The 27,648-nt window shown below is 41.0% G+C and overlaps 1 protein-coding gene across 2 annotated transcripts in view; it reads right to left on the reverse strand.

The window, feature by feature from the left end:
* Positions 1 to 27,648, reverse strand: part of LOC105479788 (hydroxyacyl-CoA dehydrogenase trifunctional multienzyme complex subunit alpha) — a 57,475-nt gene that overhangs the window by 17,288 nt on the left and 12,539 nt on the right. For both annotated transcript variants that reach the window (XM_011738050.2, XM_011738051.2), the window contains 7 exons: positions 27,247 to 27,385; positions 25,206 to 25,325; positions 23,207 to 23,309; positions 7,624 to 7,746; positions 7,018 to 7,136; positions 5,135 to 5,191; positions 2,328 to 2,437 (listed from right to left, as the gene is read on the reverse strand). In XM_011738050.2, the coding sequence (XP_011736352.1) occupies positions 2,328 to 2,437; positions 5,135 to 5,191; positions 7,018 to 7,136; positions 7,624 to 7,746; positions 23,207 to 23,309; positions 25,206 to 25,325; positions 27,247 to 27,385 (771 nt within the window). The remainder of the gene's footprint in view (positions 1 to 2,327; positions 2,438 to 5,134; positions 5,192 to 7,017; positions 7,137 to 7,623; positions 7,747 to 23,206; positions 23,310 to 25,205; positions 25,326 to 27,246; positions 27,386 to 27,648) is intronic.

Raw genomic sequence — 27,648 nt, forward strand, 5'->3', positions numbered from 1 at the left:
ACCAGAATTTTCATGATGGCTTTATAGTTGTTTAATATTTGTCTACAACAATGTAGAGTTAAATTAACACACTTCACAATCTACGGAATCCTTCTGGTAAACATCTTCTGCACCCCCAAAATGACCCACTTGTGTAATTACCCAGCAGGCTAACATCTATGGTGCATGACGCTTTATAAGCCAACTGCTGGGTGACATGAACTTTTGAGGGTTGGTTACAAAGAAATGTTGTGATTTGAAGAATGCATAACATGGCACCTTGTCTGTATACTAATTTGTAGCTCAGCATTTTTCTTTTTTTCACAAGTACTGCTCTTCACTTATTAGAACTGATGGAATGCATTATTCATATGAAAGATTAATTTGTAATCTTATTCCTTATCGATTGATAAGGAATTCCAGTTCTCATCCAAGGCAAGGGGGAAGTGGCCTAGAGAGATGAAAGTAGAAGAATTACTGACAACTGGGAAAGCAGGAAGGAGGACACCTATCTACAATGTTCGTTATTCAATTTTCAGTTAAAAATATTCTGCCTTGGGTACTATAACTTATTCTTCATTTCTAAGATGATGCTACCTTTTTCTTCAATATCTTTCCCAAGTTAGGTCAACTCCTACATTTATCCTGTTTTTCTGTCCATTAAAGTCCTGAGTTTTAAAATTTTTTATTCAAGGTAGCTTTTTTTCTCTTCTGCAAATGCTGATTCAAGAACATTTAAATCAAGTTTGGTAGTGTTCTGTTATAGTCTTCTTCTGCATTGTGGTTGTTTTTTGGGGGACAGAATTTTCAAAAACTCAAGTATTCTGATTCTCATTTTCTCTTTTTTTCTTATATTGCCTTTTTGCAGGTGCTGTCTTTCTTTTTTGTGTACTTACTACACAATACCACCTTCTCCAAGGGGTATTTTATGGTTACATGGAGATGTGTACTATCGCCATACAACAATAAATGCTTAGGCAAGAGGAGTCTGGAGTTAATAATAAATTAAGACACTAGGTTTCTTAATTTAAGAGTACCCTCTTCTGCTGCAAAGTGCAGTTTCTTTAATTGACAGCATTCTTTGTGTACATGGAGGGATGTGGTGGGGAGGGGTAGAAGTCGGTGTGTCTAGGTTTTGTAATTTTGCAGGATGCTTCTCTGCCTTCTATTTATGCTGTGCACAGGGAATGGGTGGCTTTGTTTTCCTTATTAATCTGTCTGATTTTTGTAGAATGTGTAAAGAGATACAGGTTTAAGAGGCTGTAATTTTTCTCCTGCAACATGGAAGTAATTTACCCCGCTCATCAAATGCAAGGTACTATCAATGTTAGGTGGAACAAGTGCAATTGGCTCTTCAGATGGGATTGATAGCAGTCACTAAATGTCTGAGAGAAGCAGTTAAGGTTGTATTTCAGATTGTAACTGGAAATCAGCCCTCTTGGTTAGAATCTTACGTGTTTCACCCAGACTTCTTATCCATTTTATTTTGTATATTTGTAATCTCATTAAAGGTGAGAGGATGGAGAAGGTAGTATCATTAGCTGCTTCTCTGAAATCCCCCACAGCAGTTCAGCTAGAACAGCTCAACCTCAGCACTACTGACATTTCAAACTGGGTATTTCTTTATGGCAGGTACTATCTGTGTATTATAGGATGGTTAGCAGCATCCCTGGCCTCCACTCACAGATGCCAGTAGCATCCCTCCCTCCCTAGTTGTGACAACCAAAAATGTTCCCAGGCATTGTCAAATGTCCCCCTGGGGGGCAAAATTGTCCACACTGAGAACCACAGAGCTACAAGGTAAGTTTAGGGGCATCATTAAACATAGACTCTGAAGAGCTATTAGGCAGCATAATATGGAAAAAGGCTGGCTTATGGCAATACACATGAAAGAGGCAAACAGACTTTCCAATACTTAGGTTGTAAGCTAAAAGAAGGACAAGATTTTAACAGTTACAATGAGGTTTTATGTTTTTTAATGAGGAAGAAGTGTGAGTTCCCAGAGATGGCATCTCAAATCACAGGGAGAGAGATGACCACTGAACAGTGCAGAGGGAGTGTGTGGTTTGGGAAGGGAGACCTAAACCAGATTTCTAGGCGACATCAATACATGACAAGAAAGCCTCTATAGGAATGACCAGAGGGGTTTGGAAAAAACTCAGAACAGGCAGAACTTTGAAAGCCAAAAAGTTTTTAGTAGACATAAGGGCTCAAATGTGCCCAGGAAAGAAGAGGTTGAGGGCAAGACGGAATTAAGATATAGATCTAGCTCTATAGATCTTCAAAGCCTCTGTGAGCTTTGCACACAATAAAATTCACAAGGGCTTCCTGGGTAGAGTTTAACTTACTTAACATCCTTCTGTGGAGCTCCAAATTTATTCTTCTTGCACAGGACCTGACCATGGTAGAGTCCCATCAAGGCCTTTGATTCTTTGGTCATTACAAGCTCTCCAAATTTCTGAAAAGTAAAAGGGAATGAGAAAAGGTAGAACTTCACAGTCTAGGTTATATGGATTCCTTCAGTTCAGGTTCCTCTGAAAAGCAGAAGTAATGCATGTGAAGCCTGAGTTCCTGGGGATGTGGGGGAGGTTGGGGGTTCAGTGCTGCAGAAGTCTGTCTCTCACTGATGTGTCTTTTCTTTACTTGTCTCATCTGGAGCACTTTCCGACTACTGTATTGAAGAAAGTTTTGGATATAACTAAGCTCTCAGCTTTTTTACACCAGAGGTGTGGTAACCTTTTTCATAAAACTAGAGTCTTAGGGCCAGAACGAGCCTCCACAATCATCTCAAACCAACCCTCTCATTTTACAGATTGGGAAGAGGAGGTCCAAAGAAATGGAGCGACTTTGCTCAAAACCATACGGCCTCAAAGTGGCAGAAATGGAACTTGAACCAAGATAGTATGATTCCGAACTCCAGTTCTATTGTTTTTTTTAGTTTGAGACGGAGTCTCACACTGTCACGCAGGCTGGAGGGCAGTGGCGGGATCTCCGCTCACTACAACCTCCGCCTCCCAGGTTCACACCATTCTCCTGCCTCAGCCTCCCGAGTAGCTGGGACTAAGGCGCCCGCCACCACGCCTGGCTAATTTTTTGTATTTTTAGTAGAGACGGGGTTTCACCGTGTTAGCCAGGATGGTCTTGATCTCCTGACCTCGTGATCCACCCGCCTTGGCCTCCCAAAGTGCTAGGATTACAGGCGTGAGCCACCGCGCCCAGCCTCGAACTCCAGTTCTTTTTCTACTGTAGCAGGCTGCCCACGTGGGATTTACCACTTTAAAAAGTGGCCTAATTTATGGAGAAAAAGTCTCAACGTGGTGGTTAAAGCCATAACATTTAGGATTTGACAGATCCTGTCTCTGCCACTGCCCCATTGTGAAGCTTTCTTCATCCTTAAAAATGGGAAAAACAATACCCATTTTACAGTATTGTTCTAGGGGATTAAATGAGAACACTAGTAAAATGACCAGGGTCTCAAGATTAGCTATTATTAATATCATTAGGATATACTGGTAAGATTACATGGTTACAAAGAGCATTTCAAAAGAATCCCTCTAATAAAGTTGCTTTCATGACCCAATAGAACGTAAAATGATAACACAATCAATGCTTTACTCATCTTGATACAGGACGTTTTATCTAATAAACCAGTGATTTTTCAAACGTGGGCAAAAGATTTATCAATGGTCAGAAATTGAGTGAGTGGCAATAAGCATTATATACATAAAAAGAGGAATACACAGAGGATACCGAGCACAATGCACACAGTGAAGACAGTTACTGATTCGTGAAACTTATTCCTCAATTGTTCTGTATGTATGTTTATGTGCACTTGGTTATATTTTAAAAAAAATCAGAAATGCCCAACAAAACATCTAGTACCAGAAGTGTTTTTCTGGTACCTGTCCTGAGCTCTTCAGATTTTTTTTTTTTTGGTCCTTTTACAGGTTGAGCATCGTTAATCTGAAAATCCAAAATCCAAAATGCTCCAAAATCCAAAACTTTTTGAGTGCCAACATGATGTCATGGGCAAGATATTACACATGTTATGAGCTGCAGTCAAAACTGTTTTATGTAAAAAGTTATTAAAAATAATGTACAATATTACCATCAGGCTATGTGGTATATAATGTGTATATGAAATTAATTTCATGTTTAGACTCTGATCCCATTCCCAAGATCTCTCCATCATATATATGCAAATATTCCACTGTCTGAAAAAGTCTGAAATCTGAAATGTTTTTAGTCCCAAACATTTTGGATAAGAGATATTCAACTTGATAAAAGAGCAACCATTCTTCAATGATCGTTTAAAACTTAAAAACAAACACAAATCACTTAAATCTGCAACATCACCAAGTTGCTAGAAAAGTACATGGGTAAAGCTGGTACATACATCTCTTCTGTCTTTGCCTTTTAGTGGGTACAAGATACTTCTTTTCATTTTCCAATTTACCAAAAAATTCAGTTTCATCATCTCTAGGCCCTAACATATAAGAAAAATATTTTTCTATCTTTGTATTCATTTTGTCTCAATAAAACCTGCCCAAGTGCAGAACAAAAAACACCCAAGTGACTTGTTTTGAAAGGATTATAACTATGTTCTTGCCCTTTGTAGTGACAACCTTATTACTGAGGATAAGTTCAAACCTCCGCAGACCAAAGGGTTTTTTCTTTTTTTTTCTTTCTTGGAGACAGGGTCTCACTTTGTCACCGAGGCTGGAATGCAGTGGTGCGATCTTACTTAGCTCACTGCAGCCTTAACCTCCTGGACTCAAACAATTCTCCTGCCTCAGCCCTGCAAGTAGCTGGGATTACAGGCGCATGCCACCATGCCTGGCTAATTTTTGTAGTTTTTGTAAAGATGGGGTTTGGCCATGTTGCCCATGCTGATCTTGAACTCAAGCTCAAGCGATCTGCCCACCTCGGCCTCCCAGAATGTTGGGATTACAGGGGTAAACCACCATGCCCGGACCCATTAGGGTATTCTTAGCATCCACTTGCTCACTGAGATTAATCATAAGAGATGATAAGCACTGGAAGAAAAAAATTCTTACTAGGCTTTAGGTATTTTTTTCCTTTTTCAGCTTTATACAGAAGATTGGATCTTTAGTTTTCCTTTAACTAATAAAACATTGAAAGGAAATAAGTTTACCTGAGATTCAGAGAGATAACCAGCATCACTCCCTTGCTCAATTCCAGTCTTTACCACCTAAAAACATATAAAGCACTTGCTCAGTGTTGGAATAAATTGGCGAGATGTACAATAATGCTAAATAAAATTGCCAGTGTTGCTAGTCCTCAAAGAGTAAGTCAAAAGTCTAGACTAGAATGAGAAAGAGAAGAGGACTGAGGATCCGGCTGCCCTCGATTGACTTAATTCTCCATCTTTGAGGCTACTGCTAAATCTAGCATAACACGGAAGGAGAAGGAAAGACAAAGCTTGAATTACTCTTCTGGCTTCTCTCCTGATCTTCAAATGTAGGCAGATCCTGAACTTCCACTTTCAGCCCTTTTAGCTCTCTACGCTTTCTCCCTCAGATACGTGACCTAGTTTATCACATTAATCATGAACTCTACAAAATTCAGTGTAACATTTGGGATAAGTACTATCCTAAGTACAATGGCAAGTATAAAAGATGAAAAAAATGACCCTGTACTTACTCACTATCATAATTTACGGGAATGACAAATTTTTAAAAATAAGCAAATTGACATCTCTAACTCTGACTTCTCTGTCTAAACTGCTGTTGCTTGAATTTCCCATAATATCTGAACTCAATATATCTGAACCTAACTCATAACCTCTCTTTGGCAAGCCTGTTGCTGCTTTCATATTTTTACTTTACTATTATATCACAGGGCCTTATTCAAAGTTCAAGCCTGAATTACTAAGACAGTTTGCTAATCCACTGCTGTACTTTGTCTCTCCTTCGAAACCATTTTTACCCACTACCATGCAAATGGCTCTCTATAATCTTTATCAGACAAAGGTAAAATTTCTCAATTCATTATTACCAGCCTTTTAAAATCTAGCTTCAATCTGCTTTTCTTCACACTAACATCTCATTATCTCCCACAAACACTGGTCTCACTAATGTTCCTTGAAGAGCCTGTTTTCCAGCTTCCATAACTTTGCTCTAAATGCCCTCCCTCCTTGGCAATACTTTCCCTTCACCTATCCTCCACCCAGCTTTCAGGGTTCAGGTCAGATCCCATGAGGCACTTACTGATCTCTTTGTCTCATGGTAATTGCTGCCTCCTCTGTCCCAATTATTTGGCATTAATCTTATGCTGCCTTATATCTCTTACAAGGCTATCTGCCTTAACACATATACGTGTCTAACATCCCCAGTCCAGCCTGTGAGATGAAGGCGGGTGGGGGCATGTTTCATATTTTATGTGCTTTGGTGCCTTCTGCTCAAAATATACTTGTTGACTGACCCATTCACCAATTGTGAAGTCTTTGGTTATATGCTCTCTTAATCTTTGACTTTCCCAACTGAAAAGTTCTAAGTTTTAAAGTCTACTGTTAAGAGATTTCTTGAACCCTGTGATCATTTTAATTATCCTCATTGATCTTTTGCAGAGCTTCTCTACATCATTACATCTTTTTTATAATTACAATGAAGAAGTCCTTGAGGGATTTTAGGCACTGACAATGATGTTGACCAAGAATAGAATAGAGCCATCAATTTTGTTTCAATTACTTTTTGGTTAGTGCCTGACACTCTAATGGCCTTGTTATACTGATATGACTTAGGTTCCTTTCCTGGTTTGCTGGTTTGTTACTGATAGATTTAAATGCATCAACCAATGAGTAAGTCCAGCATTGATTTTCCCCAAATACATCACTTTATATGAGTCCTTACAGCTTGCTATGCCCTTCCCTTATTTTTGGTAAGGATTAATTCTACTTTAATAGCAGAATTAAGAAATCTAGTACTGAACATACATGGTCCAGAATGGCAATAAGGAGGAGTGATCTATAGAAAGGAAGGAAATATGAGAAAACTGGGAATATTGGGTAAGACTCACATCAATTATTTTCAGAGGTGCAGGATATAGGCCTTTAGTCTGCTTTCGCACTTTTTCTTCCACTTTTTTGTAAACCTGTTGCCTGACAAATGGAATAGTCATGGCATACGCTGTCAATTCTGTAAAATAAAATGCTTTTAGATATTTACTATAAAGAGCCTAGATTCCCTGTTAGTTTATCCTCTAAACTCTGTAGAAATGAAGTAATTCTAGCTATCTGCAAGAACTGCTCTTTATGCTGATACACACAATATAAATTTCAACCTATGCATTACCTTAAACATGCTAATTGATGAATGTTAAAGCTGGGCCTTGGGTACATGAGTGTTTATAACACTATTATCTAGTCTTTTTGTGTTTGTGCTTAACATTTTCTAAAATGAAAAGTTTTCTATGGCTCAAGGGTCATCATAAGGAAAAAAAAAGGTTTTTAAAATTGGCTTTAACTGGCTAGCGTAAAGTTGAGGAGTTGTTACGCCTCCTAAGGCTGACTTTATGCTTTGAGTAAATAATGCATTTACTACTTTCTCATTTTGAATCTATAGCAAATAAAATTAAATTTCCAGGAAAGAAGCTTTGCCTTTGTTCTTTAACAATGATACTCACTCTCCACCAATCCCTTGTTTCTCTTTGGAGAAATCTTCTTATCAGCTAGTCCTTTGGCAAAAGTAATTGCAACCTCTTCTAGGTATTCCATTGTCCGTTCCTCTGGAGGTTTTAGTCCTGGTCCTACAAAAATGAATGCAACACTGGAATGCAAATCAGGCCTAGACCAGTCCCCGGTAGTGAAAAACCTAGGCTTGCCAAAGCCAAAGGCTCTAGCACAGCATTCCATTTCAGACTGGAGACTGGTAGGTGGCAAAGTCATAAACCATGAACTCAAAGAAGGGAAATTACAATGAATAGAGGAGCAATGATATGCTCTAGGTAGAAAACGTGGTCTTAAACTGTTTCATTTGGCTTCCACTTCTGAGTAGAATGTAGTACGTCACACACACAAAAGGAAAGTATTATGTCTACTGCAACCTGCATTCTTGATGCAAAACTGGAAAGAAAAAAGAACAAATCATGAAATCATTTGTAAAGACACTGGGGAACTATGGAAGTAACAAGGACCATATGAACTAAAATTCTAGAGAGCAAGAGCCTGTCTTAGCTGAACTGATGATTGCTGATCATTTTCTTTTCAGGGATATGTAATGCTTTTGGGCTTAGACTGAAGACTGGACTTGACCCAAGCAGAAGGAACGTGAAACCATCAGAGTTTTTGGTGGTCATGTACAACAGATTAGAAGTTAGAAGAAACCAAGTGCAAAGCCAGTTTTCCCCCAGGAACATTTGTGAAGGTCTAAGACAAGGAGGAAGGGGCTAGCTCAGAGAGGTTGAGTGAAATCTCTCATAGTATCATTATGTTTAATAGATAAAGTACTTCTATGGAGAAGGGGGCCTGAAACCAATATGCAACTGATTTTCCACACAAGGCCTCTACCAGATCTTGAACCTGCTTGGGGCAAGAGGTTACAGAGCTAGGCTCAAAAAATCTGAAGAGCAGGTGCAGTGGCTCATGCCTATAATCCCAGCACTTTGGAAGACTGACATAGGAGGATTGCTTGAGATCAGGAGTTCGAAACCAGCCTGGGCAACATAGTGGGACCCCACCCTTATTTTTAAAAAATCTAAAGAACACAATTTATAGTGCTGTGAAAACAGATACCACAGACACCTACTAGGCTCTCAATCAAAAGTCTGTAAGAGTCACATTGGAGGATGTGGCTAGGGTCAAAATGGCAATCTTGTGCAGTACTGTGGCACTTAGGAAACAAAACCCAACTGAGAGAACCCACAGCAGACATACAACCGATCTCTCTCTTAAGACACTTGCCCTATTTTTTTTTTTTTTTTTTTGAGACAGAGTCTTGCTCTGTAACCCAGGCTAGAGTGCAGCAGTGTGATCTCGGCTCATTGCAACCTCTGCCTCCCAGTTTCAAGCGATTCTCCTGCCTCAGCCTCTCAAGTAGCTGGGATTACAGGTGCGTGCCACCATGCCCAGCTAAATTTTCTATTTTTAGTAGAGATGGGGTTTCACCATGTTGGCCAGGCTGGTCTTGAACTCCTGGCCTCAAATGATCTGCCCGCCTCGGCCTCCCAAAGTGCTAGGATTATAGGTGTTAGCCACCGAGCCTGGCCCATTTGACCTATTTTGAACATGTGTGGGGAAGGAGGAATAATAACTAAGCCCAAAACTTTGGAGTGACAAAAGTTCAGTGTCCATAAAAGTCCTAACACAGTCATAATCCTGAGGGAGGCCAGGGCAGCTGGAATCTGTGACGTGACATGCTGGAGAGCAGCTGCTGTACAACAGAAGAGCTCCAGCGCTCTAAAGAGGGGTCCTTGAAACTCTGGTCAAGTATTGTTCTGCATGTGCATGAGGGGAAACTATCTGCAGCTGAGGAAAGAACCACCATAAAAGGCATGAAATGAAGCAAGGAAAGAATGACCCATAGCCAGGAGACAGATCAACAAATAGACACAGATCCAGAAATGAAAAGAATGATAGAATGAGCAGACACGATGTTCAAAAAGGCTAGTGTAAATTCATGCCGTATATTATAGAAGGTAGAGGAAAACAGGCGATAATGAGGAGAAACTGAAGATATAAAAGTGAGTCAACCCCAGCTACTTGGGAGACTGAGGCAAGAGGATCACTTGAGCCCAGTAGCTCAAGGACCAGACTCGGCAAGACCCCGTCTGAAAAAAAAAGTGAATCACATGGGATTGGATTAATAGCAGGGATACACTGAAGAGGGAAACATCAGGAAACTTGAATACATGGCAGTAGAAATAACCAGAATGAAAGAAGACCTAAAACAAACAACCCAGAGCTTCATTTTTGGGCAATATCAAATGATCTAACAATGTGAAATTGGAATCTCCAAAAAGGGGAGGGAGACAGAAAAATATCTGAAGAAATAGCCAAAGAAGTCTCCAATTTTTATGAAAACTATAAGCCCATATGTCCAAGATGTTTAATGAATCCCAGACATAATAAACTTTAAAAAAAAAAACCCAACAAACCAAGGCACATCATAATCAAATTGCTAACACCAGTCATAAAGGGAAAATCTGAAAGCAGACAAGAGGAAGGGAAAGGCACATCACATATAGAAGTATAAAGAAAAGAATGACAGCTGGGCACAGTGGCTCATGCCTGTAATTTCAGTGCTTTGGGAGGCTGAGGCAGGAGGATCACCTGAGCCCAGGGGTTTGAGATCAGCCTGGGCAACACGGTAAGACCTTGTCTCTACAAAAAGAAAAATTTTTTTTAATTAGCTGGGCATGGTGGTGCATGACTGTAGTCCCAGCTACTCGAGAGGCTGACGTGGAAAGACTGCTTGAGTCCAGAAGTTTGGGGCTTCAGTGAGTTATGATCATACCACTGCACTTTAACCTGGGCAACAGAGCAAGACCCTGTCTCAAAAAGAAACAAACAAACAAAAAAGTGCCAAGGTAAAAGTGACAACAGACTTTTCATCAGAAATTATGCAAGCCACACAGAATGGAGACATTTACAAAGTACCAAAAGAAAAACATTAGCTGGCCAGGTGTGGTGGCTCATGTAATCCCAGCACTTTGGGAGGCCGCGGTGGGCAGATCACTTGAGGTCAGGAGTTCAAGACCAGCCTGGCCAACATGGAGAAACTCTATTAAAAATACAAAAATTAACTGGGTGTGGTAGTGGGTGCCTGTACTCCCAGCTACTCAGGAAGCTGAGATAGGAGAATCATTTGAAGCCGGGAGGCAGAAGTTTCAGTGAGCCGAGATTGTGCCACTGAACTCCAGCCTGGGCAACAGGGTGAGACTCTGTCTCAAAAAAAAAAAAAAAAAAAAAAAAGAGAGAAAGAAACATTAGCAATCTAGGAAAAATATATTTAAAAATGAAGAGGGAAATAGACTTTGTCAGACAAATCAAAAGGTAAGAACAGACCTACACTACAGAAAACTCTAAAGGAAGTTCTTCAGGTTGGAAGAAAACCAAATCAGATGGGAATCTGGATCTACCTATACAAAGGATAAAAAGCACTAAAAATGGTAACTATGTGGGCAACTATAGAAAAGATCTTTTCTAATTTTTTATTCTCCTTAAGAGATAATTATGTAAAACAAATATACCAATATATAGAAGAATTTATAATGTATGTAGAAGTAAAATGTATAACAACAATAGCAAAAATGGGGAGTATACAAAATAAATGCATACTCTTTTAAGGTTTTGACACCACATGAAAATATTATCAGTTGAAAACAGGCCAGGTGCAGTGGCTCACACCTGTAATCTTAACACTTCGGGAGGCCAAGGCAGGCAGATCACCTGAAGTCAGGAGTTTGAGACCAGCCTGGCCAAAATAGTGAAACTCCATCTCTACTAATATACAAAAATTAGCTGGGCGTGGTGGTGTGCACTGTAATCCCAGCTACTCAGGAGGCTAAGGCAAGAGAATTGGTTGAACCTGGGAGGCAGAGATTGCAGTGAGCCAAGATCGCACCACTGCACTCTAGCCTGGGTGACAGAGTGAGACTCCGTCTCAAAAAAAAAAAAAAAGAAAGAAAATAGACTGTGATAGGTTAAAAATGTATACTGTAAAACCCCAGAGCAACCATTAAAAGGGAAAAGCAAAGTAAAAGGCCGGTAATGAACATAAAAAAAACCTTTTTTTTTTTTTGAGATGGAGTCTCGCTCTGTTGCCCAGGCTGGAGTGCAGTGGTGTGATCTTAGCTCACTGCAACCTCCACCTCCCAGGTTCTAGTGATTCTCTTGCCTCACCCTCCCAAGTAGGTGGGATTACAGATGCATGTCACCATGCCAAGCTAATTTTCACCATGTTAGCCAGGACGGTCTCCATCTCCTGACCTTGTCATCTGCCCACCTCGGCCTCCCAAAGTGCTGAGATTACAGGTGTGAGCCACTGTGCCTGGCCAATAAAAAATTATTAATCCAAAAGAAAGCAGGAAGAAGAAAAAAGGAACAAAGAACTGACAGGTCACCCTGGAAGGGTCAGAGGGTGCACCCTTCACCCCCACTGTGAGAAATCAATTTGTGAGGTGAGGCCCAGCATCTCTGCTCTGTGGTTGCTTTTCTTTGGAGGTCAGAAATTACGGTGGGAACTGCTACCATCAACTGGGATCCCTAAATGCAATGGGGATAAAGGAATCCCGGGGTGGCAGGGGCCAAGTAGCAGCACCATGCCAAATCAAGGTGGGCATGGTTACCGTAATAAATAGTGGGGCCAAAGCAGTAATCAGAATAGTCAGACTTGCAGAGACCTATGGCATTGGGTAGTCGATCATGGCGTCCCTAGAAAAGAAATAGATGGGCAGTCTACTAAACTCTCACTTGATCTATATAAGCAGAAGAATTCTAGGTCTGGTCAACAGAAGTATAACTTGAATCACTCGAAGAGAGTCATGGCCCCTTAATCAATTCCCAGAAATGAGCTACTTTACAGATCCAGAATCTCTGTAATGAAAGGGAAGCTGTGTCCTCTTAAGGAGACTTTCCTGTTTATCTTTCTCCTACCCTTCCCCAAAGGGACCTATGGCTATTTGCCTTGCAGAAGGGGAAACAATGATTTTTTGGGGATTACCAGACAATGGCTTCTGAACTAACACTAATTCCAGGGGACCCAAACATCACTGTGGTCCAGTAGTCAGAGTAGGGGCTTATGAAGTCAAGTGATCAATGGAGTTTTAGCTCAGGTCTGTCTCAGTGGGCCTAGCAGGTCCCTGAGCCCATCCTGTGGTTATTTTCCCAGTTTCAGAATGTACAATTGGAACAGACAAACTCAGCAATGAGTAATATCACTGTATTCTCTGACTTGTAGAGTAAGGGCTACTATGGTGGGAAAGGCCAAGTGAAAGCCACTAAAACTGCCACTACCTAGAAAACAGTAAACCAAAGCAACACCACAATCCTGGAGGGACTACAGAGATTAGTGTCACCATCAAGGACTGAAAGAGGTAGGGGTGGTGATTCCTACTTCATTCCCATTCAACTTGCCTACTCTGGACAGTGCAGAAAACAGATGGATCTTCTGGAATGACAGTGGATTACTATAAATTTAATCAGGTGGCAACTGCAATTGTAACTGGTGTTCCAGATGTCATTTTATTGCTTGAACAAATTAACATACATCCTTGGACCTGGTATGCAGTGACTGATCTGACAGAAGCTTTTTTTTCTTGGTTATCCGTTAGTAAAGACCACCAGAAGCAGTTTGCTTTCAGCAATATACCTTCAATGTCTTACCTTAGGGGTGGGTGTATTGTTTTCAACCATATATCATAATTTAGTCCACAAAGAGCCTGATTACCTTGTCCTTCCACAAGATATCATGCTGGTTCATTACACTGTGATATTATGCTGAATGGATCTGGTGAGCAGGAAGTATTAACTACTCTAGACATGCTGGGGGTAACACATGTGTGTGACAGAAGGTGGGAAATAAATCCCTCCAAAATTCAGGGCCTCCCATGTTAGTGAAATTTCTGGGGATCCAGTGGTCTAGGGCATACAAAGACATCCCTTCTGTTGTAAAGGGTAAGTGTTGCACCTGGCCCCTCCTACCACAAAAAGACACGCAGAACACCTGGGCGCTGCTTCAGACTTTGGAGACAACATATTACTCATTTGGGTTGCTACTCCAGCCCATTTACTGAGTAACTAAAACAGCTGCTAGTTTAAGTGGGACCCAGAACAAGAGAAGCAGTTCTGCCATTTGGGCCATGTGATTCAAACCCAATGGTGCCTGAAGTGTCGGCAGCAGACAGAGATGCTGTCTGGAGTCTTTAATAGATCTCTATTAGGTGAATCACAACACAGACGCTTAGGATTTTAGAAAAAGCCCTACCATCCTCTGTGACTACTCTCCTTTTGGCAAACAGTGTTTGGCTTGTTAGTGGGACTTCGTAGAGACTCAAAGCTTAACCATGGGGCATCAAGTTACCAGGTGACCTGAGCTGCCGATCATGAAACAGATGTTGTCTAACCTACTAAGCCATAAAGTGGGGTGTACATGGTAGCACTCCATTATCAAATGGCAGTGGTATATGTAAGACTGGGCTTAAACAGACACTAAAGGCACAAGCTGCATGAGGAAGTAGCCGAAATACTCCATGGCCCTGTTCTTTGTCTCTCCCAGCCTGCACCTATGGCCTCATGGGGAGTTCTCTATGGCCAGTTGATTGGCAAAGAAAAACTCGGGCCTGGTTTGTAGATACTTCTGTGTGATATGCAGGTTCCACCTGGAAGTGCACAGCTGTAACACTACAGTCCCTTCTGGGATGCCCCTTAAGGACAGTGGTGAAGGGACACCCTCCCAGTGGGCAATACTTCTGGCAGTGCACCTGGTTGTCCATTTTGTCTAGAAAGAAAATGGCCTGAACTAAGGGTCTACTCTGATTCATAGGCTGTGGCCAACGGTTTGCCTGGATGGTCAGGAACTTGGGGGAACACAGATGAAAAACTGTTGGCAAGGTGTTATGGGCTGAATTGTTTCCCCCCCACCCCATTCATATGTTGAAGTCCTAACCTCCAGTATCTCAGAATATGACTATAATTGGGGATAGGGCCTTTAAAGAAGTGATTAAGTTAAAATGAGGCCATTAGGGTGTGCCCTAATCCAATCTGACTGGTGTCCTTATAAGAAGAAAAAATTTGGACACACAAAAGAGATGCCAGGGATATGCAGACAGAGTAAGAAAGCAGGGCCATCTGCAAGCCAAAGAGAGATGCCTCAGAAGAAACCAAACCTGCTAACACCTGATCTTAAACTTCCAGTTTCCAGAAATGCGAGAAAACATGTTAAGTTTCTGTTGTTTAAGCCACTCAGTCTGGTATTTGTTATGGCAGCCCTAGCAAACTAATATACAAGGACATCTGGGGAGTAGGTCAGTGGACAAACCTCTCTGAACAGGCAAATAATGTGAAAACACTGTGTCCCATTAAATGCTCATCAAACAGTGACCTCAGTCGAGGATTTCAATGACAAATTGGATGGGATGACTTGTTCTATGGATACCAGTCAGCATCTTTCCCCAGTCACTCTTGTCACTGCTTTATGAACAGCGGCCATGATGGCGAGTGTGGAGGTTATGCATGGGCTTAGGCAATGTGGACTTTCATTTACCAAGGCCCATCTGGCTACAGCCACTGTTGAGTGCCCAATCAGCCAGTAGCAGAAACCTACACTGAATCCCTCATATGGAGAGTCTCCAGGGTGATTAGGGAGCCACCTTGTGGCAGGTCGATTACTTTGCACTGCTTCTGTCATGGAAAGGGCAGTGCTTTGGTTCTTACTGGAACATTTACTGTGAATATCAATTTGCCTTCCTGGCATGCAATGCTTTTGCCAAAACTACCACTTGTGGACTTACAGAGTGCCTTATCCACCATTATGGTATCCCACCAAGCACTGCTTCTTATCAAGGAACTAACTTCTTAGTAAGTGAAGTGCAGCAATGGGCCATGCTCACAAAACACTGATCTTACTGCATCATTGGGAAGCAGCTGGCTCGACAGAATGGTAGGATGGACTACTGAAGACTCCATCACAGTGCCAGCTAAGTGGCAGTATTTTGCAGAGTCAATGTCCTCCATGATGCGCAAATGTTTTAAGTCAGCTTCCAGCATTGGGTGCTATTTTTCCCACAGCCAGGATTCGTGAGTCCAGAAATCAAGGAGAGCAAACAGAAATTACCCTGTTCACTATTACCCCTAGTGATCTAATCTACCAGCAAAATTTCTGCTTCTTGTCCCTGCAACTTTGGGCTCTGCCTGTCTAGAAGGCTTGGTTCCAAAGGGAGGAATGCTTCCACCAGGAGACACAACAATGATTCTACTAAACTGGAAGTTAAAACTGCCATCTGGCCACTTTGGGCTCCTCATGCCTTGAAATCAACAGGCAGCAGAGGGCGGGTACTGTACTGGCTGGGGTGATTAATCCTGATTACCAAGGGGAAATTAGGTTGCTACTACACAACAGAGGTAAGGAAGAGTATGTCTCAAATGTGGCAGATCTCTTAGGGTGTCCCTTAGTACTAACATGACCTCTAATTAGTCAGTAGAAAATCACAACCCAATTCGCACAGGACTGCTAGTGGCCTAGAAGACATTTTAGGAATGAAGGTCACCCCACCAGGCAAAGAACTAGGAAAAACTGAGGTACTTCCTGAGGGCAAAGGGAATATGAAAAGGGGAGTAGAAATATCACCCTTTCCACACCAGACCTGGTACACAGTCAGTGCATTGCGGTGTCATCTGAGGGAGCTGCAGTCAAGGACTTGGGTCTCTGGGGCTGGCTAAGCTCTTACACAAATGTGCATTCCTAGCCTAGATGCCTTCTATTCCTAGGTCTTTTTATATGGGGACTTTGGCTGAGGCCTTCTTCAGGTGCCTCTGCTGAGACCTTGTCAAAGGAGGAAGGGGAAATCTTTTATTTATTTATTTTTGAGACAGAGTCTCACTCTGTCGCCCAGGCTGGAGTACAGTGGCACAATCTCGGCTCACTGCAACCTCTGCCTCCCAGGTTCAAGTGATTCTCCTGCTTCAGTCTCCTGAGTAGCTGGGATTACAGGCATGTGCCACCACGCCTGGCTAATTTTCGTATTTTTAGTGGCGATGAGGTTTTGCCATGTTGGCCAGGCTGGTCTCGAACTTCTCACCTCAGGTGATCCGCCCGCCTCGACCTCCCAAAGTGCTGGTATTACAGGCATGAGCCACTGCACCCGGCAGGAAGGGGAAATCTTAAAGACACTTCTCCCAGTCTACTCCACTCTCCTCACCCAGGGTCCATAAAGCCTCAGGAACCTTTTGTTCAGGGCTTTTGCAACAGTGAGATGACACCCACTTGTATGCTAATCTACCAGATCCTCAACCAGTGTACCATTCCATGGGGAAAATGGTATAGGGAGGAGCTGGCACTTTCTTTGGTTTTAGCCTTTTGTGTAAACTATCATAGTAAGTGAATAAAGGCTCCGCTGTTACTTTCCTTTTGGGTTGTTTAATTATTTACTCTGACATTTGATAGCTCAGTTCTCTTTCCAGATCAGCTGAATACTAATCTGGAAATATGATAAATATTCATTTCTGAATACAGAAATGAATACTGTACTATTTATGAGGATTTCTTTCTTATTTTGTTATTAATGTATATAATTAACCAAATATTTGTGTTTTCTTCTCTAGCTCCTTATCATCTAATATAAGATGTATCCATAATAGTTAACTTTATATCATAGCATTTATGTTACAGAATATGAGAGAAGAGTGAATTTCACCCAAGGACTCGGCATCCTCTTCTAGGGAAAGGATTAGTGTATTTTTGGTTGTATAAAGGAGAATTGCATCATGTCAGGATTAAGTATGACTCTTGTCATTGCCTTTATTTGAAGACTAAGTATGGCTTCAGGAGATGTGTATGGGTATCAAACAGACAAGGCGTGGAGTATGATAGTCTTCAAATATGTCAACTTGGCTAGGCTACAGCCCAATTATTCAATAAACATTAACCTAGATGTTATTGCGAAGGTATTTTATAAGTGATTAAAGTCCTATCAGCTGATAAACTATCAATATCAGGAATGAATGAAGAGACATCATTATAGAGTATAAAAACATTAAAATGACAAGTATTATGAACAACTTTTTTGCAATAAATTTGGCAAATTGTTAATAGATGAAATGAACAAATTATTTGAAAGACACAAACTACTACCATAGCTTACTCTAGAATGGAGAACCTGAATAGCCCTATATCTATTAATTGAATTCACAAGTAAAAACTTTCCCAACAAAGAAAACTAGGAGCCCAGGAATTACTGGTTAATTCTACCAAATATTTAAGAAATAATACCAACTCTACATAAAATCTTTCAGAAAATATGGAGGCCAGGCACGGTGGCTCACACCTGTAATCTCAGCACTTCCGGAGGCTAAGGCAGGCGGATCATGAGGTCAGGAGATTGAGTCCATCCTGGCCAACATGGTGAAACACCATTTCTACTAAAAATACAAAAATTAGCCTGCGATCTCGCCACTGCACCACTCCAGCCTGGCGACAGGGCGAGACTCCGTCTCAAAAAAAAAAAAAAAAAAAAAGAGAGGAAAGAATACTTCTCAATTCATTTTATGAAGCCAGCATTACCCTGATACCAACACCAGGCAAAAATATCATAAGAAAATTATCCCTGAGACTTTATCCCTCATGACCAAACATAAAAATCCTTTATAATATATGACAACAAAATGGAGTTTATTCGAAGAAACAAGGCTGGTTCAATATTCAAAAATCAATGTGACTGACATTATTAATAGACTAAAAAAGAAAAAAAAAACCCACAATTATCTCAGTAGATGGAGAAAAGGCATGACAAAATTCAATACTCATTCTCAGCAAACCTGATAAAGAGTACATATGAAAAACCTACAACTAACACCATACTTAATACTGAATGCTTTCCTCCTAAGACTGGGAACAGGTTGACAATATTTGTTCTCATGACTTCTATCCAATATTGTACAAAGGTCTTAGACATTGTGGTAAGTCAAGAAAAAGAAATAAATGGCATCTATATTGGAAAGAAAGAAGCCAAACTATCTTTACTTAAAGACAACATAATTAACTATGTAGAAAATCCTCAGGAATCTATTAAAAAAAAAAAAAAAAGGCTACTAGAACTAGTAAATGAATTTGGCTAAACCACAATATACAAGGTCCATGTCCAAAAATCTTTGTATTTCTATATTCTAGTGAGAAATTAAAGTTAAAAAAGTAAAACAGCCTAAAAGTATGAAATTCCTAGGCATAAATTTAACAAAATGTGTTCAAGATCTATTCATTCAAAAGTACCAAACACTACTGAGAGAAATTTAAAGACCTAAATAAACAGAGAACTTTACCATGTTCAAGGATGAAATGACTCAATATTTTCAAGCTGTCAATTCTCCCCAAATTTATATACTGATTCAATGCAATTCCAATAAAACTTGAAATGAATCACAGACCAAAATGTAAGAGCTAAAACTAGAAAATTTCTAGAAGAAAGTATACAGGAACATCTTAGTGATCTTGAGTTAGAAAAAAACTTTTTAGATCCCACACTAATAGCATGATCCATAAATACTTCAAATGGATCACAGACCAAAATGTAAGAGTTAAAACTAGAAAATTTCGGCCGGGCGCGGTGGCTCAAGCCTGTAATCCCAGCACTTTGGGAGGCCGAGACGGGCGGATCATGAGGTCAGGAGATCGAGACCATCCTGGCTAACACAATGAAACTCCGTCTCCACTAAAAATACAAAAAAAAAAAAAATTAGCCGGGCGTGGTGGCGGCGCCTGTAGTCCCAGCTACTCGGGAGGCTGAGGCAGGAGAATGGCGGGAACCCGGGAGGCGGAGCTTGCAGTGAGCCGAGATCGCGCCACTGCACTCCAGCCTGGGCGACAGAGCGAGACTCCGCCTCAAAAAAAAAAAAAAAAAAAAAAAAAAAAAAAAAAAAGAAAATTTCTAGAAGAAAGTATACAGGAAAATCTTAGTGATCTTGAATTAGAAAAATGTTTTTTAGATACCACACTAATAGCATGATCCATAAAAGAGAAACTTGATAAACCAGACTTCATTACAATTAAGAATTTCTGCTCTTATATAGTGAAAAGATAAGCCACAGACTATGAGGAAATATTTGCAAATCATATATTTGATAAAGGACTTGTATCCTAATATATAAAGAACTCTGAAAACTCAGTAATAGGAAAAACAACTCAGTCCAACAAAATGGGCAAAAAATTTGAACAGATGCCTCTTTATAAGATATACAGATATTCAATATATTTGGTAATTAGGGTAATATAAAAACCACAAGGAAATATGACTACATTCCAGCTGGGTATGGTGGCACACACCTATAATCTCAGCACTTTGGGAGGCTGAGGCAGGTGGATAACTTGAGGTCAGGAGTTTGAGACCAGCCCTGACAACATGGTAAAACCCAATCTCTACTAAAAATACAAAAATTAGTTGGACATGGTGGTAGGTGCCTATAGTCCCAGCTACTTGGGACGCTGAGGGAGGAGAATTGCTTGAACATCGGAGGCAGAGGTTGCAGTGAGCCAAAATTGTTCCACTGCACTCCAGCCTGGGCAACAGAGTGAGACTGTGTCTCAAAAAAAAAGAAAGAAAAAAGAACTGTTACTACATTCCTGTTAGAATGTCTAAAATTAAAAAGATTGACCATGCAAAGTGGCTGGTACCTAGAACTCTCATACACTGCTGGTGGGAATGCAAAAGAGTATAACCACTTTGGGAAAACAGTCTGACGGGAAAGCAAACACATACCTAGCACATGCTAGTGGCACATGCCTCATAATCCCAGCTTCTTGGGAGGCTGAGGCAGGAAGATTGCTTGAGCCCAGGAGTCTGGGGCCAGCCTCGGTGACATAGCAAGACTCAAAGACTCATCTCTAAAATTTTTTTTTTTTTTTTTCTTCCCAGAGATAAGGTTTCCCTCTGTCACCCAGGCTGGAGTGCGGTGGCCTGATCATAGCTCAATGTGACCTCAAACTCCTGGGTTCAAGCAATCCTCCTGCCTCAGCCTCCCTAGTAGCCAGGACTACAGGCATGTGCCACCACACCCAACTAATTAAAACTTTATATTTTGTTGAGACAGAGTCTTGTTATGCTGCTCAGGCTAAACTTTTTTTTTCAAAAGCTAATATATATCTGTCATATGGACTAGTCAATCCACTCTTTAGTATTTACCCAACAGAAATGAAACATTTGTCCACATAAAGACTTTTTGTTTTTTGAGACAGTCTCGCTCTGTCACCCAGGCTGGAGTGCAGTGGTGCAATCTTGGCTCACTGCAACCTCCACCTCCTGGGTTCAAGCGATTCTCCTACCTTAGCCTCCCAAGTAGCTGGGACCACAAGTGCACACCACTACACACAGCTAATTTTTGTATTTTAAGTAGAGACGGGGTTTCACCATGTTGGTCAGGCTCGTGTTGAATTCCTGACCTCAGGCGATCAGCCTGCCTCAGCCTCCCAAAGTGCTGGGATTAGAGGCTTGAGCTACCATGCCCAGTCACGCCCACATGAAGACTTAAAGATGAATGTTTACAGCAGTTTTATTCAGAATAGCCCTAAATTAGAAACAACTCAAATGCTCATCATTTGGTGAATGGATAAACAAACTATGGTACATTTCTACAATAGAGTAACACTCAGCAATAAGAAGGAACAAACTGCTGATATATGCAACAGTATGGATGCATCTCAAAAGCATTATGCTAAGTGAACGAAGAGTAAAACAAGCTACATACCAGAAATGTTTAAAAAATTTTTTTTTAAAGATGGCATCTCACTCTGTTGCTCAGGCTGGAGTACAGTGGTGCAATCATAGCTCACTACAACCTTGAACTTCTGGGCTCAAACAATATTCCTGCCTCAGCCTCCTGACTAGCTGGGACTACAGGTGTACACTATGATACCCAGCTAATTAAAAAAAAATTCTTTATTAAGAGATGGGATCTTGCTCTGTTGTCCAGGCTGATCTTGAATTCCTGGCCTCAAGCAATTCTCCCACCTCAGCCTCCCAAAGTGCTATGATTACAGGAGTGAGCCACCATGCATGGCTATTTTTGGATTGTGGCAGTGTTTACATAGCTATATACATTTTCAAAACTCAAATTAGGCCGGGCGTGGTGGCTCACGCCTGTAATCCCAGCACTTTGGGAGGCCGAGGTGGGCGGATCACAAGGTCAGGAGATCGAGACCATGGTGAAACCCCGTCTCTACTAAAAATAGAAAAAATTAGCCAGGCGCAGGGGCGGGCGCCTGTAGTCCCAGCTACTCGGGAGGCTGAGGCAGGAGAATGGCGTGAACCCGGGAGGCGGAGCTTGCAGTGAGCCGAGATTGCGCCACTGCACTCCAGCCTGGGCGACAGAGCAAGACTCCATCTCAAAAAAAAAAAAAACTCAAATTATACATTAAAAATTGGTCAATTTCACCAGACACAGTGGCTCACACCTGTCATCTCGGCACTTTGGGTGGCTGAGGCACGAGAATTGCTTGAGCCCAGGAGTTTGAGACTAGCCTGGACAACAGAGTGAGATCTTGTTTCTACAAAAAATAAAAAATTAGCTAGTGTGGCAGCATATGCCTGTGGTCTCAGCTACTCGGGGGGCAGAAGTGGGAAGATCATTTGAGCCCAAAAAGTTGAGGTTGCAATAAGCTATATTCACACCACTATACTCCAGTCTGAGCAACAGAGTGAGACCCCAACATGCACACACACACACACACACACACACACACACACACACAAAATTAACACATTTACTATTATGTAAATAATATCTCAATAATGCTGATTTTCAAGAAATATAAGGGTGATGAATATACAAATCAGAATAGTGGCTTCTTTGGATAAAGGGAGGCAAAGAAATTGAATGGGAGGAAGTAGCCCATCAGTAGATGTCAATTATTGTTAATATTCTCAGGTTGGTTGTTTCATTTATTATCTTACTAAAACAGACACAAGAAACTGAAGGAAGGTTAGGCATGGATAATGATACAGGTAATTTAAGAATCAAAAATAATGACTTGACTGAATTCTGTACTCCTAATGTTCTAATTATAAACCAAAATAAAAATCAGGGTGATGTTGAAAATGATTTAGTATTAGCTATTTTAGAAAACTTCCTTCCTTAGAATACTGACCCATTTCTTAAGAGTTTGAGCTTCACTCTGTGCTTCCTGTGATATTCAAGAGGTTAACCATTTTTTATTTTGAGATGGGAGCCTGGCTCTGTTGCCCAGACTGGAGCGCAATGGCACAATCTTGGCTCGCTGCAACCTCAGCCCCACCAGGTTCAAGCGATCCTCCTGCCTCATCCTCCCAAGTAGCTGGGACTACAGGTTTGTGCCACCACAGCTGGCTAATCATTTTTAGTGGAGACAGGGTTTCACCATGTTGGCAAGGCTGGTCTCAAACTCCTGACCTCAAATGGTCTTCCTGCCTCAGCCTCCCAAAGTGCTGGGATTACAGGCGTGAGCCACCATGCCTGGCATAAGAGGTTAATACTTTAAAAAAATAAGTAACTTTATAAGGCCCAACTCTGAGATGTGCTAACACTTACCCAGGGGTTCCACTAATTGGTCAACCAATCCCATTTTCTTTGCCCTGTCTGCACGAATGTTTCTACCAGTCAGCATCATGTCCAAGGCAGCAGGCACACCCACCTAACAGGCAAGCAAGGATGAGAGTATAGGGGGAAAGAAATCAGGGTGATAATTATATAGTTTACAATTCATCAAATGAACAAATATTAAAATGAAAAAAGTCAAACCATATGTTTATGCTATTTGTCAATAGCATAGATAAGTTATATTTAATATACTGATATACATTTGGGTAACTTTGGGGATTAGATACCTCTAGCTGAAGCAAAAATATCTTTATCTCTTAATTCAATATATAGGATTCTTATACTAATAAGGTAAAGAATTTCATGTTTCCTAAAATTGTACATTTCTGTTATTCTGAGGGTTTTTTTTCCTATCATTTATAAAATATTTAAAATTCTGGCCGGGCACGGTGGCTTACACCTGTAATCCCAGCACTTTGGGAGGCCAAGGCAGGTGGATCACCTGAGGTCAGGAGTTCAAGACCAGCCTGGCCTGACATGGTGAAACCCTATCTTTACTAAAAATACAAAAAATTAGCTGGGCGTGGTGGGGCACACCTGTCATTCCAGCTACTCGGGAGGCTGAGGCACAAGAATTGCTTGCATCCAGGACGCGGAGGTTGCAGTGAGCCAAGATCACGCCACTGCACTCCAGCCTGAGCAACAGAGTGACTCTGTTCCAAAAATAAAATAAAATAAAATAAAATATAAAATAAAATAAAATAAGATAAAATAAATCATATTGAAAACAGCAAAGACTCTGAGAAACCTGATCGTTTTGACAAAGTCTTTAAAAAGAATTTTAAGCTTAACAAAAATAGAACTCAGCTAGGGCTGCTTATATGATATTAGAAGTAACATTCTAGTAACATTCAAATACCAGCTATAGTTCAAGAAAAAAAAGGAGAAAGAAACTCAACAAATATTTTTGATACACATATATGCATATTCATTCTTTCAATAAATCCTTTTGACATTCCTATGAAGGAAAGCACATTATTATTATTAGAAAATTACCACCATAAACCTTGTTTTCTTTTGTGCTCAACTGAGATCAACTTCCCTGCAAAAAGTATGTCTGTTGAGCCTTGTTTTCACTGAGGAATCTAGAGTGCCAGAAGCTACGAGGTTCAGTGGGCCCTTGAGTTGACATTAAGACTGCTCTGTAGCATCCAGGTCTGACTGTCCTTCCCTTCTCCTTGGAATTCAAAACCTGCTGAGCTTCTTTGGTTCCATAGGACACAGCAATAAGAACATCCAAATCAGATAATGAAGGAAAAGGTCTGTCTCTTATATTTATTATGAAATATTAATATGACTCATGGTTTTGAAAAACTGTTAAGACGGTACTATATGGAAAATGAACCAATTAAACCGTAAGCTCCAGAAAAGCAAGACATGCATCTTAGTTATCTTTATCCTTCCTCAGAGACTAACAAAGGACCTTGATCAATAATTCTGTGGAATTAGGCCAGGTGTGGTGGCTCACATCTGTAATCCCAGCACTTTGGGAGGCCAAGGCGGGAGGATTACCTGAGGTCGCGAGTTCAAGACCAGCCTGGCCAACATGGTGAAACCCCGTCTCTACTAAAAAATTAGCTGGGTGCAGTGGCGCGTGCCTGTAATTCCAGCTATTCGGGAGGCTGAGGCAGGAGAATTGCTTGAACCCGCGAGGAGAAGGTTGCAGCGAGCTGAGATCACGCCACTGCACTCTAGCCTGAGCTACAGAGCGAGACTTTGTCTCAAAAAAAAAGAAAAAAAAAGAAAAAAGAAAAAAAAATTCTGTGGGATTGAAAAAATAAGACCAGGAATAAAAGTCTGTCATTGATCCTGTACACTCATATTTTATTTGGTTTTTTAATTCTACAATGAATGCCCATATTATTCATTTTATATACGAAAACAGATCTAAAGAGGGCATATAGGTTCACAAAGGGGATGTTAGACTCACCATTTTGGGCAGCCTTTGTGTGCCTCCTGCTCCTGGTAAGGCCCCCAGCAAGACTTCAGGGACACCTAATACTGTTTTTCTGTCTTTTGTTGCTATTCTGTATTGGCATGAAATGGCAAGCTTTGAACAAATGAAAGAAAATTAGAATGTTAGAAAATGTGACTTAGTAGCAACTTGAGATCGATAAGGGTCTAAAGATTACTTATAAAGCAGGAATGTGCTCACAGAAAAAAACTGAAATTCCTTAGGCTGGCATTTAATAATTTCTAGAATTTACCTTTTTAGCCTTTTTTTCACACTTTTCCTCTAATTTACTAACCTCTTTTTGGGCCGTAGATCTCCTGAAAAATCTACTGAAAGCTAGAGAAGCTCTCAAGAGAAAAATGCACACACAATTTTATATGGACCCCAGGTTAAAAAGCCCCGGACTCTCCAATCAAGCACATCTACTTATGGTGTCCTAGTTGGCTTTGCTTTTGCCTTTGCTCACACCATACCATGTGTGGAATTGTTTTGCCCTCCATATTCTGGTTAATCAAATTCTGCTTATAGTTTAGGGCCAGGCACAGGTTTTCTTAATTAATATAGTCATGTGTCACATAATGAGGGGGATATGTTCTGAGAAACCTGTCATTAGGCAATTTTGTTGTTGTGTGAACATCGTAGAGTGTACTTACACAAACCCAAATGGCAGAGCCTGCTACACATCTAGGCTATATGGGATAGCCTGTTGTTCCTAGTCCAGTGGTACCCAACCTTTTTGACATCAGGGACTGGTTTCTCGGAAGATAATTTTTTCCAAGAACTGGGGGTGGGGTGGGAGGGAGAGGTTTCAGGATGAAACTGTTCCACTTCAAATCATCAGGCATTAGAGGCCAATGGAGTGTGCAACCTGGATCCCTCTCATGTGCAGTTCACAACAGGGTTCCTGCTCTTATGAGAATCTAATGCTACTGCTGATATGACAGGAGGTGGAACTCAGGTAGTAATGTTCACTCGCCCACTGCTCACCTCCTGCTGTGGGGCCCAGTTCCTAACAGGCTATGTCCTGGGGATTGGGGACCCCTGTCCTAAGGGGCTACAAACCTGGACAGCATGTGACTGTACTGAATACTGTAGGCAACATTTCTTTATAGAAATGCTTATCAGAAAAGGTATAGAAAAACGTAGTGTTACAGTCTTATAGAACCACTGTCGTATATGCAATTGGTCATTGAAACGTTATGTCGTAAATGACTGCATATGTGAAAGTGTCTGGCACAGAGTTCAGCATGTGAAAAGTGCTCAATCAATGTTTTCTTTTCCCCTTCTTTTTTTTCCTACATGTTTGGGTCTAGTAAGCATCTCTTCTCTCAAGTCTTCTATTATTTACCAAATTTACTACTGACAAAGCACTTATATTATGCTTTGTGTGTCTCAACCAGACTTAAGTAGCTTAAGAGCATAGATCACACTTCTGAATCTTTGCCCTGCAAACTTGAACCAGATTTTTAGAATTCAAAAGGACATTAGAGATGCAGTTCAAATGAAAACATCACACCTTCGTTTACCTGCTCTGTGCCACTTGCTCTGTGTCATGTGGATTAAGGATTAAAACCTATCCAGAAGTTTGATAACTAAAAACAAAGCTAGCCAAGCATGGTGGCTCACACCTATAATCCCAGCACTTTGGGAGGCCGAGGCAGGTGGATCACCTGAGGTCAGGAGTTTGAGACCAGCCTGGCCAACATGGTGAAACTCCGTCTCTACTAAAAATACAAAAATTAGCTGGCCATGGTGATGTACACCTGTAATCCCAGCTACTGGGGAGGCTGAGGCAGGAGAATTGTTTGAAGCCGAGAGGCAGAGGTTGCAGTGAGCTAAGATGGTGTCATTGCACTCCAGCCTGGGAGACAAGAGCAAAATTCCATCTCAAAACAAAAAACAAAGCTGATTCTCCTCCAGAAACTTTTTCCAGGCAAAGCAGTAGCCTAAGAGTTTATAGCTGATGAATGCCACCAATGAGTTGGACAGTGTCTCAATAACTTTAGAATATCTATACCTCAAGTCCTCCTCCCAGGCAGGATCCATTGATGGCAGCCACAACAGGCTTTGGGGACTTTTCAAGTTTCTCTAATATTCTCTGTGCTTCTTGTGAGAGCTGTGTTACTTCTTGAAGGGTCTTGCAAGCGGATAACATGCTGCATTATCCACAAAAGTAGAGAACAGAAAAAAAGATAAAACTATAACTTATTTGGTTCAATACTTATTCACTATACACTTATCCTATAATGCATCAATATTTGGTAATGAATCTTCAAATACTCAGAAGGTTAAGAATGATTTTGCAGGGCTGGGCACGGTAGCTCACGCCTGTAATCCCAGCACTTTGGGAGGCCGAGGTGGGCGGATTACGAGGTCAGGAGATTGAGACCATCCTGGCTAACATGGTGAAACCCTGCCT

This window comes from Macaca nemestrina, chromosome 13 (genome assembly GCF_043159975.1).
Source record: "Macaca nemestrina isolate mMacNem1 chromosome 13, mMacNem.hap1, whole genome shotgun sequence".
Taxonomy (NCBI): Eukaryota; Metazoa; Chordata; class Mammalia; order Primates; family Cercopithecidae; genus Macaca; species Macaca nemestrina.